The following is a 16,700-nucleotide window of genomic DNA, read 5'->3' as shown; positions in this document are numbered from 1 at the left end:
TTGCTTTTTATGGTTTACAGCTGTAGAACAAGCTATGCAAACGCAGAGTCCCTTAAAGTGCTCTGGATCCAGAGTATCCTCGTACCGACTGTCCACGATTTTATGGCCAGCGGTCAAATACTAGAAAAAACAAAAACCGTGCCAAGGCTCTTTGGCTAGCGGTTGGTCGCCTGACTGAGAGACTCTGAGGTATTGAAATTCTTTGACCAAATCAAACCCTGAGGCAAAAAAAGCAAGGCAGACTCACAAACAAGGCAGCTTATCCAACATTTTTTCGATTTCCCGAAAGTCTCATCGGGCGACCAACGTTTGGCCAGAAACAATAGGTACGAGATCAGGAACGACTTCTGTTAGCTGTGGTTTCTCAGTTTTCCAAACTACTGGTCAGTCACGCAAATGCCTGATATCTCACGCTTTATAGTGGTTTAAAACATGCGCTGCATCAGACTTGTCACTCGATTACGATAAACTCGATTACGAAACAACTTACGTACACAGCAAAAAAACCAAACTTCAACTTTAATAGCACGTCGCAGAGCACACAGATCTGCACAAATTTACAATTACAGGATTTTTGTCTGTAGTTTTTTCCCTTTGTATTATTCGATATTGTTCAACATGAAATCAACGATAAAGGAATAAATTCTTGACTCAAAACTGCAGAGATTACTGCTCGCTGATGGTGAAATTTACGGAAAGGCCAAACAATGCACCGGTCAGCAAATTTGAACACAACAATACTTGAATTAAATTAAGTGACAGAACAGGAACAGACTGACCTGTCCTCACAACGGGCTGTACAAAAATGCCAAACGAAAGACTACATTAAAATAAAATATTGCCAGACCTTAAGAAATTATTAAGATTAAAACTTCGGGACTCAAACCCGCAGAATTTTATTTTGGTGCAAACTCAGCTGCTGATTTTCATTTTGAATTCCACTCACGTTTAGGCAAGAGGACGTTCCCCCTTGGGGGGGGAGTGGATGTACGTAAGGATAGGTTTGACTTTTTGCCGAAATTCAAAGTTATAAATTCAAATTAAAGCTTGTCAAAACCTTCTTGGGTAAAAAACGCGTAATACAAGTCGGAAAAGCGGCTATTGTCTTTCAACATGTCGAGTTGTAGGTTTTATTGAGAAACAGTATGGACATCCTGAAACTTAATTGCAAGAACATTGTCATGCAGGCAAATATGGTTTTCCTCTTTTAATAAAGAAAGGCAAATATGAGGGTTGGACAAACAGAAAATGAATGACAGAAGAAAGATAATGAGGTTCCAAGGAATCACAATGAGTTGCGTAAGAATTATTTTATTCATTATTGTTTTTTTTTTTTTAATATTTGAAATCGAAGTTTAAAAGTTACAGCAATATGGTTTTGAAATAAACACATTTCTGTGTTTAATTTATCGTGTTTTGACATTGACCTTTATAGTATGTATTTTGCCAGTGCTTTCAAGTAGGTATCTTAATTTCAATTAGCATGTCGCTTGTAAAACTGTCAGTCAGCATTGACAAGTTAAAGGACTTCTCAATTTACATGGGAATCACGTTTACGTTACCAGAACTGAGTGTTCTCGTTCGAGAAGCGACGAAACGCACGTAACAGAAGACGTGCAGGTGGACAATGAGTAGGATCCGGAAAACACCAGTCAAACGGAGGACTTCACATTATAATCCTTAACACTAGCTCGACTTAAAACTAAAATTGTGTGGTTGTGAAATTGCGATTGCCATAAAGCATGGAATTTCCTCACTTCAGCAAGTTGGCTAGTTATATTTTCGTAATGGAATTTGCCATCTTTAATCCAGGTGAGTTAGGTTTCTTTTCTTTTTTTCTTTGTTTGAACATGGACAAATGTTGATCTGTTCTCGGTGTTTTTCGATGACGGTAGTCATTTATCTTATCACGTTAGGAACATGAATGCTTTTTTTTATTTTCTTTTTGAGAAAATAATTTGTTACCTGATCCTGATATCTGAAGATTTTCCATACCTGAATGTATGAAGTGAAACATATGAATTTGTATCGATTCTAACTAAGTATTAAATTCCCTGTGGAGCGCTTCCAAAAGGGTATACACTCATATCAATAAACGCCTGTATGGAAACACGGAAAACCTGTCTACACCGAGCGCCCTGATAAATGTCTTATTCGTGCATCTATAAACTGCAACACCTGCTTAATTACCTCAGCCAAAAATGGTGTGTGATATTGCTTGATGGGAGTTAGATAGTTACCCTATAGAATTAAGCACTGTAAGCAGAGATCGCTTTGATCTTCTTAGAAAAATCGGGAAGACGAAGGAACCTCTTTCCTTTACGGGATGTTTGTAGGTAAAATTGAAAAATCTCTGATCTCTAAATACCACATATATTTTGAAATCTTTTTAACACCTGCTTAATTACCTCGGGTGGAAATATTGTGTGATATTGCTGGGAAGAACTTAGATAGCTATCCTACTATAAGTACTATAGTACATTGTTTTTCAATCCGTCGATACGATTAAATAAATGATTCGTTTACAGGCTTTGGCTTGATTTTAATCCCCGTTTCTGGGAAAGAAAGACGCCGAAGTAGTGTTTTAGCTGTTTGGTTTGCAAATGAGGACTGTCGTTTAATTCATTTGGCATCGTTGCTTTCGGCAGACAACAATAACAAAAACCTGAAGTGTTCGCTGAAACATTTAAGCTCATTTAAGACAAAGTCATTCTTGTAAATTCCATAGTTCTCACAGGCCTCTCGGTATGGGATTCACCTCTTCTGGCCGTTGAGACTAGGACCAAATATTGTGAGCAACGAAATTCTGAGAACGGTGTATTATTCAGTCAGTAACAGAGGCATACTAAACAGAAATCTGAATTATGACATTAATACGGGCGGAATATTTCGAAGAAGTGCAGTCACTTTCAGAGAGGTAAACTATAGCGTAAGTAATGAATAATAACCTGCGCAAGTCTAAAACTTGAAGAAATTGTACGACAGAACTCTAGTGACAAAAAGTCATTGTTGGTACTGCTCTGCAGCAAAGGTAAGCTATAAAATTGGGGCTTAAACCTCTCATTTCACAAAAAAAGATCCAACAATGTTCAAAGTACGTGATATAATAGCCCTGTTCATCTTTCGCAAGGCGTCAATCTCTCGTGATCCATTATCATCATCATTATCGTAATCGTTAGTATAGATCCTAGTAATTTTGACGTTATGCAAGAAACAAAGGTTCAGGGCTCAAATGGTCGAACGCTACCCGTGTACGAGTAACACGCACAAAAGGATGAAAAATTACGTTCGATACTGAGAAATCACTTTCTCAAACTCACTCATAGTTCATGAAGAGAAAACAAAGGAAATCACTACCGTGAAGGAGGTTTAGAAATGTGATCTTAGTTATCATAAAATTTTGTGAACTTTTGCTTCGAATTTTTCCAAGAATTATCAATAGTTTGAGAAGCTACATCAAACAGTCGAATGAGTGTTTCCTCCTATTTCCAAACACCTCGAAGTTGGTTAAAAAAAACTCGGCTGCGACTCGTTTTTCCAACCTACTTCTCTTATTTGACGTTTGACATTTGACATTTGACATTTTATTGACATTTTCATACAAGAAATGATCATAATGTTGTTCAAAATGCTTTAGGATGTAGTTACACGAATGCCCGCAGGGCAGGCCGTGTCTAGGTTTCGGTCGGATATCTTTTTTTTTTCTTCCTCGTAGTCAGAAATCGCCACATTAATTTATGCCTTAAAATATGCCTTCACCTGGTAGGGATGTATTGTTCTGATTGTCTTCAACAAAAGCAGGCCAATCAAAATCTATTATTCGGGCACATATCGCGAGAGAGGGGACCCACTCATCCCTTTCTGTGTGACGTCAAATTATCATTTGATTTATTCATTAAACCTTGATTAAATTCTGCCCTCTCCCAGAAGGGATTTATTGTTCTGATTGTCTTGAACAAAAACAGCCCAATCGAAATCCATTATCGGTACATATATCACGAGGGAGGGGACCCACTTATCTCTACCTGTGTGACGTCAAAGCAAGTCATCATTTCGAAAAGTTGTTTTTGTTCAATGGCGGCCACATGTATGAATTTAAGACTCTGATCTGCCGTTTTCAGAGAGAAAACAAACCTTTTTCAAGCCGTAAATCAAAATAATAACTTCTACGTAGTACTCGACAGTTGAAACGGTGGAAATTGGGAGAGTTCACAGCAAAGAAACTCCGCTTTAAAAAACAGATCGAATAATCAACGCGAAGGATTAGAGCTAGAAGAGGCCAGACCAGTTCAACGGGGTCATGACGTTTTGCATAATTATTTCTGGTATGATTCTTAGTAACACAACGATAAGTATCACGCAATATATCTGAATAAAACCATTCAGACAATTATTTCAATTGCCAAGGGAGGATAGTTTTTAAATATCTGCGAAACATACAATGGGGAATAATTGGGGGTACATTAAGCATTCCGTGTAATGCCATTAGAGGGGCATCTTGTTTAGTTTAGTTTTGGTTTAGTTTTTTATTTTCTCTCGAAGATACTAGCTGATCTTAGCTATTCAAAAATTCGACTGGAAATAAAGGTTTATGTGTGTGTGTAGGTAAAAAAAACTAGCGTCATTGTGACTATGATATTTTTGATAACAAGGCTTGTTTTACCCAGTTCCTGCAATTATCAGTAATTCTTGATCTATTTTGTGCTATACTTTAGGATTACAGGGGCGTGATTCTTCGAAGTACTATGTAACCTACTATACAAGCAATGATACATGTACCGGACTTCAATTAAAAGACAAATGCAGAGAAAGAGTAGCACGAATTGACGACCAGAGTAAGCTTAATGCGGTAAAAAATGTCCTCAGTGACGGAGAGGAATACTGGACTGGACTACGGTGAGATTGATCAATTGAATTCATAACGAATGGTCATAGTTTAAATTTTGCACCAAAAGTAAACGTTTCATTGGTTAAGAATCAAGCCTATTTTTCCGCAGGATAGGATTTTACTATATAGTGAGCTTATTCATTGTCAAAATTATTTTTAATACCTCTCGGATTAATGCCGTTCAAGTTACTTCATATGTATCATTTTATTAATTAACCATGGAATGGTTAATTTATATTATCATAATATTAAGACACACATTATTAAGACACGCAAACGGTGGTACCGTAGGCACTGTTTCATACGTGCTAGCGGCACAACATTCATTATATACTTGCTATGCACTCTAGAAGAGTGTTATTTTATGAACCCAACTCATAAAGCTTCAATAAAGGTACAATGTAGGAATGAAAGAATCTCATTTGGCTGTTGACAATGATAACGTAGGCTCTGTGAACGATCTAGTTAATTGAGCAAATCCAGTTTCATATATTTCAGTCGAACCCTTATTAAACGGTCAGCTATTTAGCAGCCACTCGTCTTAAGCGGCTAGTTATCAAATTCCAGAAACTATTGTTAGCGTAATACTGTAAATAAAACCCTTGTTGCACGACCACGTCTATTAACCGATCGCAGGCCACCTTTTGGCCATCCTAGTGAGGGTTCTTTTATTGCTTTTACCCCTATTAAACGACCACCAAGAATTTAATACAGGAAGTTTGGCCTTATTTTGTAAAAGCTGATCGTGCCAGATTTGAGTCCTGTAAACCAAAATCATCATATAAATCAGGAAATTATCTAATTTTATTCTTGAAGCTCTAAGACATACTAAAAAAAAGAGAAAATTCAAGTGTGACTGGACTAACTCGCTCTTTTACTGATGTCCCAGTGTGCAACTTGTTCTCCAGCAAGGTGGATTTTGTACCACGTGACCGTTAGCTGCAAAGGGCCAATTGTGAAATTTGTAAGGGATATAGAATTCGCGCAACAACTGCAAGTAAAACTTTGAATTTTTGAATAAGAGGCTGTATGATGTGCACAATTAGTCCCAATCCTCCAAGTGAGTTGGTACTCAAGTAAATTGACGTTTCTACCTCGTCTTCCACTTGGCATTTCCTCGAGGGTGGCCGCTTTATAGGGGTTCGACTGTATTAGTATCTTCTTCTATTATCTATTTTCATTCGTTTTTCAAGTGTTTCTTAACATCTTCTTGATTTAGAAATAAGCAAAACAGATGCAAAACAAATGCGTTATGAGTACAAGCAAAAGCAGTTATCAACTGTCCCACGACGGATAAATGAATTGTTTTTTTTTGTTTTGTTTTTTTTGTTTTTTACTTTACAGGTGCATTAAAACAGCTGCGTTACCACAACATTGTTGCTGTTGCTGGTTCGGAAAAGGCGGGGACTGCCAACCTTTAAGCATTCTTACTTCCAGTATTTTTGGAACAGCGTTAGCAGAGCTGAGGCAAGAGTTTATGTGTTTTGTGGTTATGAAGAATAAAACAACATTACATGGAAAGCAATGTAAGGGCCCTGAAGAGCGTCGTTATATCTGCGAACAAGGTAAGACTGGGAGAGAAAAGAATGTGATCATTTTAATATTATTGAGCGTGAAGTATCGCGTTTCATTTTTGGATGACCATGTTCAGGTACTAGCTGTGGCCAAAATCGCTCTTAAACCATTCAGTCATCTTATGTACTAATGCTAACGAAAGTGTAACGTCCGGGGAACAACGAATAATTGGGCATGTTATAACTTAAAGTAAACAAGTCTAAAATATTAAGGGACAACTCAAAGGATGACATCTGTACTCTTTTCCGTCATAATGCATTTTATCTAATCAAGAGTGACCCCTAATTATAAGCAGTTTTTTTTGTGCCCTCTTCAATATTTATTCCTTGCTACTCGGCTATCAGTCATACCTGTTAGTGAAGACCCCCGAGTCAATGCCAGAAACTGTTCCTCGAGAATGACTTATGCAATTGATGAACAAATTGAGTTAGGTGACATTTTTACACTCACCTTGACCAAAGACCATCTGCAATTGTTTTCTAATAGATACACCGAAGCCGCCAGAAACCACAACGTGGACACAACCAACTATGACCACATCTTCTCAAGTAACTACAACTGCTGAAAAGGTATCAGTTATTATTATTCGTTTAGCCGTATGGTATACTTTCGTTTGATTTTTAAGACATAGCTACCTACTTCCTGTAGACTCCATCGATGCCAAATCCACTTTTTTCAACATTCATGTGGGAAAGACCATGCTGACATATTGACATAAGTGAACATAAAAGGAAATACCACCGCCCCCCACCCCACCCCCCCCCCTCCCTTCACGGAAAATATCGGAAGTTTAAAGGGGCAATGCCAACTATTTTAGCGTCACTTTCAATACACTCGATTGCAAAAACGTTGTCACCTGAACAGCATAAACCATAAACGATGAGACCCAACGGCTTTGTGGGCAGTGTTTTTACAATAACTTCAAAAGGCCGTTGGGTCTCATGGATTATGGCTAATGCTTTTTAGGTGACAACGTTTTTGCAATCGAGTGTATACAGAAAGTGCATTGGAGAAAATTTTAAAATAAGGTCCAGTTTTGTTTGTTCAAAAAAAAAAGTTTCTTTTATAGTGCACAGGAGATAGTATTAATTACCTTTAGCTGCGGATGGGTAGGATGGAAAGGGATTGCAACTTGACCGTTTCCTAGTTTTGGAGAAGCCATGCTTTATTTTACCCAATTATCTGAAAGCGCACTTGTGTAAAATGCTTTGACACTGGCTTGAAAAACCGCTAAAAGCAGACGTTTAGGTCTTCATCGATTATGGTAGAGTGAAAAGGTGAAACAGTGAATTATAAAAGTCAAAATTATTTAAATGCTAGGTCTTCATCGATTGTGATTAGGTGAAAAGTCGCAGCAATGAATTATTTTAGTCCAAAATTATTCAAATGTGCTTGGCGTGCGAGAAGACAGCAAATTAATAAAGGGAAGTGTAAATGTCAGGAATACCTACGTTTTCATTCCCTGCGTTGGGGTCTCTATGGCAATACCACGTCGTTCAGTGTTTTGTTACAAAACGTTTGCTTTTCGAGCCAGTGTCAAAACATTTTACATATTTTAGTCATGAAATCCTGGCTTCAATGTTGGTAATTTTTTTACACTACGTACTAACGTCACTCTATTTTGCTTTTTTATAGTTACAACACTACAACGTTACAACATTACAACGTTACATTACAGAGATAAAAGCTCTCGACGTAACAAACAAAGGTTCTTTACAGGTAAAGCAACACTGATTCAGTTCTCAAATTTGCGAAAAAAATTCCAAATAATTCGTGGTGTCAGTTCACATAACATAAATACTTTTATGTTAAATTTATTTTGATTCCCCCCTGGACTGTGAATCCTATTTTAATACAAGGGTGCACGATGAACGTTAGCACTTTCTACCCAGGTGCTTTACTGTTTAACACCAAAAGATACAGAAACTACAAGTGAAAAAGTGCAAAAGTTATTTCACTTAATGAATATATCTAGAAAATGCAGGTGACAAGGTTTGCCATATTTAAATGTTCACACTTTGAAAAGTTATCGAAGACCATAACTAAAGAGATTCACGAACAGTAATGTCACTTACAGTCGTTGTAAAAGAACATCTGTTTTAATGCCGAAGACTTTCTACATGGCTTTTGTTGCTATCGGTCCAATTTTTGGTTAAGCTCAAAACGTTTATTTCGCGACAAAGTAAATTTGCCTTTTGCCGAATGCCACTGTTCCAAAATCGCACAACAGAGTTATCCACGAAACTATCCGATGACAATATTTTTTATCAATTTGATGGCGGATTTAAATTTGCAGTGCTATAAAGTAAACTGTAATCAAGGTAAGTTGAAAACGAGACAGTATCTCCCTAATATAATTTCGTGTTTTGCAATCCTCAGAATGCAACTAACACCACCGTGAAACTTTTCAAAGAGCTGAAACAAGAAAAGCTGAAAAAGAACGATATCAATGTTTTGTTAGCAACTCGGGAATTGGAGTCATTCGTGACTAAATACGGCAAGATGCATTACAAAGTAAATGAAAGCAGCGTCATTACCCAACACCACTACGGTAGGTCAATGGCAGTGATATTAGGATACAGTGCAAAAAATTGGACCACTTTTACATTAGGTTTACATTGGCTTGCATTCTCTAACTTTATCTAGCGTTGTGTAAGGAATTAATTTATATTCTGTCATTTATTTGGAATGTTTATGATTAGTTGGATAATTTTTAGCTAAAATAATAGAGTAAACCTTCAACAAAAACCGGTTTTGTCACCTCAAGAAATGTACAATTTATTACTGTGAAAAGCAGGTTTTGGTCAGTCTACTTCACCAAATTCCTCCCTTTTTTCTCTTATTCAAAATCTTGCGCTTGAACAGTGCACCGTCATATATCATTATTTTGCATAAGTATCTGGCCATTCTTCCCGACGTTCCAGCTCAACATGGCGGATTTTTTGAAATTTTGACGTCATTCAGATGTCACACTTCATGGCGGGTTACTCGTACACGCGGTTAAGCGCAGACACCAATTAGTGTTTTTAAGCGATTTTCCTTGAGTTATTCTGATCTCCCAGGGTGGTAAGGCCGAAAGCGTGACGTCGCAACCCACAAAGAGGGAGCTTCACACGCCTGAAAGGTCAGTGTCTCCACCTGCTAGTCTCGCCTTCCATTACCTGGCTCTCTCCATTTCGTACGAGGGACCAGCGTAACAGTAAGAAAAGACAAACTCTTAATCAGTTAATCAATGTCTAAAATAAGTTGACGCAAACTAAACATTTCCTCGTTAATCCTCCAGCAATGAAAATCCAGAAAGTATCAGCCGATCACAAGGATGCGGTCATTTTCTCTCTTAATGAAAGAGAATACTCAGCTGATGAAGGATGGGCGAGTATTTCCATCCCTTCAGCAACGTTCGGAATAAAAGGTAAACTACAACTGTCGCTTTGATGCTATTTGGAATTATTGCATAACAACTAGTACTACTTTTTGTGAATCGCGTGCGAGTTAGGCTGTGAAATATGTGTATCTCAACGTAATTTCCAGGCTTGACAAAACGAGGCTAAGTAACGAGAACGAGCGATAAAATAAAGAGACGCCTTAAGGTGATCTTCTTTCCAGAAAAAGACAACCACTAACTTATTTAAAGACATGGTATGTTGTAATGCGATATTCTTCTGTTGCTAATATAGTGATTGAACTTTTTTCCTTAGAAGCTGTTGTTGTATTCATGGTTTATAATGACATCAAGCAATGGGTCCCGGATGAAAAGCATGTCAAATTAGAACGGTGGGTTCAAGTGATAACTAATAGTAGATTAATTTTCTGTGGCAAATTAAACGTACTACTCTCGGACGTCCAAGCAAGCCGTGATATGATAGGGATAGGCGAGTCGATAGAAACCCTTTCCCTGGAATTTTGTTGGGTTACCGTTTGAAAGGCCTTTGTGTTTCGCCTTTGTCGACGTCCAATATGACAGACAAAGTTGAGTGCTGTCGAGTGCTGTCGTTTCGAGCATTATTCTTAACTAAGTTCTGCCTTCAGTGATCGAGTCATAACAAGAAACAAAATAGAGAGCCGATCTGGTCTATTGTAACAGACGTTTGCAGCTCCCTTCTTCACAAGAAAGGCGGTCGCTATAACTGTTGATCCCAATAATGTCATTTTAAAGAAATTTCTTTAAAAATATATTATCAATTAAATTAAATGCTTAACGAAAAAGGTTGGTTTAAGGTGTTCACCTAAGTTTTTATTTCTTACATTCTGGTGTTCGATTAACAACTTGGGAAAAGCTGTTATACTTTTATTCGTTTTAGATCCGAACAAATGCGCCGTTTCCTGTTCAGGTGGTTAATTAATCTATCAAATATTATGTTGAACTGAAATTTAATTGATCATCAAGTATCAAAACGTCTTCATACTTTTTACAATGGTACCGTTACTACTAAACATTTTTTATTTTTGTTTTTAATAGCAAAATGTCTACAAATGATACAAACCTCGAGTTACGGAGCCGTATAATTTCTGGAAGAGTGGACCCTACACCAGTTGGTATTCTGAGAGAAAATGTTACAATCTCATTTAGTTACGATAAGGCAAGTTACCTTTAGTTAAATAAAACTTTAAAGTAGCATTTACTGGTAACACCTTGAGATAAAATATTTTAGAATAGAGGAAAATTATGTTTACGTTTAAAATTTGCTTACTTTAAATCTCTAGGAGTCGAAGCAGGTATTCAAGGCATACTGTACTTTCTGGGACTTTTCAATCAAGTAAGTCGGGGTATTATTATGCTGAGAAATACATCATGAACAGCTCAACTTGATATCTACAGTTGTTCACACTAGGGATGGCAGATATTTTATATTCTAGTGTTATCGGAAATAAGGTGCCGTGAAACGTTATCCTGGTAGTGCCCTAAGCAGAACTATTGCAGGCTATGTTGATATTATTTTGTCCAAAATATTCTATTATAGTTTACTTCAGGAAGTGCAAGAACATTTTTACAATGATTTTAGTTTAATTTGATTAAAAAAGGAACATTCTTTTAGGAGCTATGAAACCTAAAATGGCTAACATGAGATCGCAGATAAATTAATTATGGCGTCCGTTTCAAGTCCCTTTGCGTCGCTTGACCCCATCAGGACACTTGATCAGCATGCCTTGGGAACGGTGCAACAGCCGAAATAAATGCAAAGAAAAGAAAAGAAAAAACAAACTTAAAACGTGAGAAAGAATTCCATGTACCCCCTTCATCCTCTGTACAATGCTCATATAGAGAGCTGAGTTAAATTTTCTCTAACGATTAAGAAGTTTCTCAAGAAATGTAAACATTGCACTAAAAGTTTTTACTTTCTTAATTTTTCAGTTCTAAATTGAACGGTTCTTGGTCCAGCAAAGGATGCACGTTGGTGAAAATAGTCAATAATGAAATCACCTGTACTTGCAATCACCTGACTAACTTTGCTGTTCTCTTGCAAATTGGAGAAAACGAGGTCAGTACAAAATTCTAAATTCTAGTCAAAAACGTATTCAAATCCCATAATCAACTTGGTATTTATCAAAGCACGCTCGCACGGAGCAAAACTTGCCCTTTCATTCACAACGTCGACAAACTTTCGGGACCCGATATCAAACGGTCTATTAAAATTACTGATCGTTTTACATGCACCTCGCTAATATTATTAGTCCATAAAATGCACTTTATGCAAACATTATACATTGGTGAGACAGGAAGAAGACCAGGCCAACGATTTCTCGAACATCTTCAAGACGTTGAAAGAAATGACAAGGATGCATGTAAACCAGTCGCTCGACACTTTAATCTGCTTAACCACTCTCACAAACACATGGTAGTCTGTGGAATTTCTCTTCACCGTGGTAACACAAACCCTCAATACTTTTGAACAAACATTCATCTTCCAAACCGGCTCTAATTCCCCTAATCCACACGAAATCAACGAAGCCTTTTCATTCGACTAATTTATTCTTGTTTTCCACGTTACCTGATGCTCTTATCAATGGCGTAACTCCACTTCTCTATATATAAACACAAACAACCCACAATTCCTTGATTTTCTCTGAAGAAGGGCTAACGTTCGAAACATCAGCACTCGAATCTCTTTACAGTGGCCAATTTATCTTTACTTACCCATTATCCAGTACAAAATTCCGCTACTTTGGTATTCAGCGCTGGACACAAACAGTTAACAGAAAGGAAAGCAACGAAAGTAGCAACAACTTCGAAAACCAGAGCCAAGTAGCAGCTAATGCTATATAAAGAAACAGTGTTTAACTGAGCAGACTTTGAATCTGAATAACGCTGAGATGACAATATTCACAACAATTACCTGTAAGTACTCCCCAGGACGATCATACAGTAAATAGACTACTACAATTTGTTGGTAAAAATCGTAAAGAAATCGATAACTGCGAATGCAGTCGGTATCCTGATGATGGTCGAAAACGTTAGGTATTCTTTGGAAAACATTTCTAACTTTTCTTAATTTAATTAATTATCATTCTGCTAATATGCCTATTAAAAATGTCTCTCTCCATCGTTTTTAAAGGATGTTTCTTCAAACCATAGAGTGGCTCTTGAGGTGATCACTTACGTCGGCTGTGCCCTGTCACTTACTGGAGAAATGCTCACTATCATAACATATTGTGTCCTAATGTGAGTTCAGCACATAATACAAGCTTTCGATCCCCAAATTATGAGAAACTGTACCTTAAGCCCCGGCTAAACGATCTAACATTGTTGTACAACATTTTTTAGTTTAACAATGTTGAAAAGCCGCCTAAATACTTCAACATTTGTGAAATGTTGGCCGAAATGTTTGATCGAAAGCAAACCATTCTTTTAACAAAAACACACGCCATTAAACATGGGGTGCTAAACGTTTCAACACTGTTGAACTAACAATTGTTGTACAACAATGTTGGATCGTTTAGCCAGGGCTTTACGTCAATCCAGATAAAAGGGAAACCTCGCTATTTGTACACAGATATTACTGGAGACTGAACAAATGCTCATCATCATTTTCTTATTACAATACTTTTTTCATTAATTTGCCCAGCCAATTTTAAAATAACACTTAATTTGTAAGATGTTTCGGCGGGTTTTTTTTCTCAAATATTAAAAAATATATATATAAAAGTTTGCGCCGACCAGGAGAATCCTCCCCTGCCCACTGTTCTAGATCAAGATTAACAAAAACAAAGTAGTCAAACAACTTGATATCGTTTCCAAGGTGGTCTTGATTTATTAAATTCATGGCAAATTTAATTGAAGATAAATTCAACCCAGTTTTTATGTAGCCCCATAAAACAACTATCATCAAGGCCAAAGTAAATGTCGAGTAACTTTCATCCGTAGTCTAAAACAGAAAACCATGTATATGATTGGCTTAAAAATGTTATTTCTCGCACATATAGGAATTTAAAGCAGGAACAAATTCAAATACGCTTCAACCTCGTGGTTGCCATAGCGATGGCACAAATTGCCTTCCTTTCCGGCATTGATGCCTCGGATACAAAGGTATGACGCAGCAGCGTTCCTTGGTTTAGATATTTAACAAATTTTATGTGTGGAAGATTGTTCGAATTAGTTGAAATGAATAAAATAATTTCAGATTCAGATTTCACCATTTGTTGTTTTTATCTGCTAACCACCCTGCCACATCCGCCATCAGTTACCATTTGTCAGTCTTCCGTCTGGCTTTCGCTGTTGGCCAGACGTCACTTACCATTTCTTTTTCTATGATGTAAAGTTTCAGGAAACAAACATATTTTCTGAAAGTTAAATGTTTAAACTAGCATTTTACTTTTAATTTTCTAAGATCTCCAGTCCGTTTGTTCATATTTATTGATTGCCTGCGGCTCATAATGTCTGATAACACTAACCAATCACGCATCTTTGTCTCCAACAGGGTGTGTGTGTCTTCGCAGCAGCATTAATCCATTTTTTCTACCTGGTTGGATTTGCCTGGATGTTATTTGAAGGAATTTACCTGTACCTGATGGTGGTCAAAGTATTCAACACTGTAGTGAGAATACAGCTATTCTATGCAGTTGCCTGGGGTAAGTGTTGTTTCAATTATGTACCCTTTAAAGAAACTATACAATGCGCACTTTTTTACATAACCTGGCTTGAAAACGAAGGGGTTGTGCCAGTTTATCATACTTTTGTGGAAGGGTTTTTGTTAATTTTAAATACAATTTTGGAATTTTTCTGTAGCGTATGTTTTGTAAATTATTTTAAAATCCCTTAGGCGATGGATCAATAACTTCATTTATGTTTATTAACAGTTATTCACCAATACAGAGATGAATCAGTGTTATCGAATGCCAAACGAGTGGCTAAACATACTCTGTTAGTCGCTTAATCCGACAAATTTGGCCAAAGCCGATTCCAGGGGGTGAACAGCAAATACTGTCGGTGCATTGTTTGCTATATGCTCAAACTCGCACCTAGAGTCCTCAGGCTGTTTGGCCAGCGCTTGGTCGCCAGGAGTCTCTCCTGGCGACCAACCGCTAGCCAAACAGCCTGAGGACTCTGGGTAAGATGTTGCTATAAGTTATGTTAACTGATAGTCTGTTGTTACACATAATTTTAACGGTTAGTCATGATTGTGTTTATGTGGCAAATGCCCTAATCGTATTGATTTTAACAAGTGCGAATTCCTTGCACGCTGATCCTGATATCTTCTTTTCTCACCGAAGGCATCCCAGTTGTGATTGTGGTGCTATCAATTGTGATTGCCTCCATCCAAGATGGCGGAATATACAGCTATGTACATGGCGACTTGTGAGTGAATTATCCATTTTTCACTTCAAGTTAAGGTGGCCGAACACAGTTTGCGCGCGCTTTACAGATTCTGTTAGTGATGCTATTAAGCGCGCGCTAGGGTTGTGGTACGGAAATACGGCGGTCGATAAAGTGATCCCTCAATTCCACATGAAATGGGTAATAAAGTTAAGTTTTGGTCCTAAATAACTAAGTTTCTCGTTTCTGGACTCTTTTTCTTTTCTTTCCGAGCAAAAAAGTCATTCACCAAGAGCTTTTGCATGCTTTCATCTTTGCCATGAAACCCAATCAAAGCCACGCATGCGCATTTGACCAAAAAATTGTGATTGGTTGTTTTCGTGGAAATGAACTGTTTTCTAAGGAACCGCTCATTAGAATTTCGTGACAATTGGCATGAAAATAGTTCCCTAAAAGCGTAACTCGCCTACAAAGAGAAACCTAAATCTAACAGAGGGTATCTTCACAAAACATTAAAATGCAAAATCAATATTTACAGGAGATCTCTCTTTTAAAATTACATGATACAAAAAATGGAAAAAATCTAATGAGTACATTTTCTAAAAAATTAAGGAAACCTACTATTTGTGGACGTTTCATAGTTCGCTGTGTTGCCATGGAAACGGTACTTAGCTTAACAAGACGTACGAAAATACATTCCTTCTTAGTTAGTCTTACACCATACCAATTGTGGGCGTCCAGAAGTACATAGTTTCCAAATAACGTCTTCTAACGCCTGTACACTAAAAAACTGTATTCGGTCACCTTAAAGTTTGAAATCTTATCTAAAATGAAATTCCTAATTTCGATAACTGGGGAAATCAAAAGTTTATTTTTTACCAAACGTCTCGTGGTTTTTAAAACTGAGGCTAACATTGAGGAACATAATTATTTCTAATGTCCATTCTACGAGCAGTTGCAAAGTGGTTGAGACAGGAGGGGATCTTGTTGGGAACAGCTGAACAAAAATTGTGTCGCCCTCTTCCGAAAATTATTCTACTCAACAAGAGTGCCTCACCACAATTTTCAAGTGTCTTGTTCTTACGTTTGTAAATTCAAGGTCTTTTCCTATTGTAAAAAATGGCTTCGTTACCCTACTTGTTTCCTGTTTCTATTGTAATTAACATTATTCTTATTATCATTCTTATTCTTATTATTCATTATTCTTATTATCATTATTATTCTGTAGTTGCTGGATTTCCTTCACCAACAACCTGATTTGGACCTTTGTCGCGCCTGTTCTTGTGGTATGCTTGGTAAGATTTTCTTCTTAATTTTCTGTTCTAACTTTTTCTCAAGCTAAATGGCAATTTTGCCTCTTGGCAATACAATCTATAATGTTTTTGTTACATTTTGCGTCACAAAAAGCTGTTCATCATCGGCAGTTTGACCAGTGGCTTCTGGGTCAAATTACTGATCATGGTATTTTAAAAGACAGCTATGACG

At 37.2% G+C, this 16,700-nt stretch overlaps 1 protein-coding gene across 1 annotated transcript in view; it reads left to right on the top strand.

The window, feature by feature from the left end:
- The first annotated feature begins 1,383 nt into the window (after positions 1–1,383).
- Positions 1,384–16,700, top strand: part of LOC146452417 (adhesion G-protein coupled receptor D1-like) — a 21,289-nt gene continuing 5,972 nt past the window's right edge. The window contains exons 1-16 of the mRNA XM_085097937.1: positions 1,384–1,812; positions 4,716–4,896; positions 6,233–6,453; positions 6,950–7,032; positions 8,099–8,182; positions 8,843–9,014; positions 9,747–9,875; positions 10,162–10,237; positions 10,923–11,043; positions 11,168–11,220; positions 11,817–11,943; positions 13,018–13,124; positions 13,886–13,988; positions 14,380–14,530; positions 15,173–15,257; positions 16,444–16,510. Coding sequence (XP_084954063.1) covers positions 1,743–1,812; positions 4,716–4,896; positions 6,233–6,453; positions 6,950–7,032; positions 8,099–8,182; positions 8,843–9,014; positions 9,747–9,875; positions 10,162–10,237; positions 10,923–11,043; positions 11,168–11,220; positions 11,817–11,943; positions 13,018–13,124; positions 13,886–13,988; positions 14,380–14,530; positions 15,173–15,257; positions 16,444–16,510 — 1,830 coding nt within the window. The 5' untranslated portion in view covers positions 1,384–1,742. The remainder of the gene's footprint in view (positions 1,813–4,715; positions 4,897–6,232; positions 6,454–6,949; positions 7,033–8,098; positions 8,183–8,842; positions 9,015–9,746; positions 9,876–10,161; positions 10,238–10,922; positions 11,044–11,167; positions 11,221–11,816; positions 11,944–13,017; positions 13,125–13,885; positions 13,989–14,379; positions 14,531–15,172; positions 15,258–16,443; positions 16,511–16,700) is intronic.

Source organism: Pavona decussata, unplaced genomic scaffold (genome assembly GCF_977016875.1).
Source record: "Pavona decussata unplaced genomic scaffold, jaPavDecu1.1 SCAFFOLD_371, whole genome shotgun sequence".
In the NCBI taxonomy this organism is placed as follows: Eukaryota; Metazoa; Cnidaria; class Anthozoa; order Scleractinia; family Agariciidae; genus Pavona; species Pavona decussata.
The sequence above is the reverse complement of the archived record's forward strand: the minus strand, read 5'-3'. Positions and strand labels throughout refer to the sequence as shown.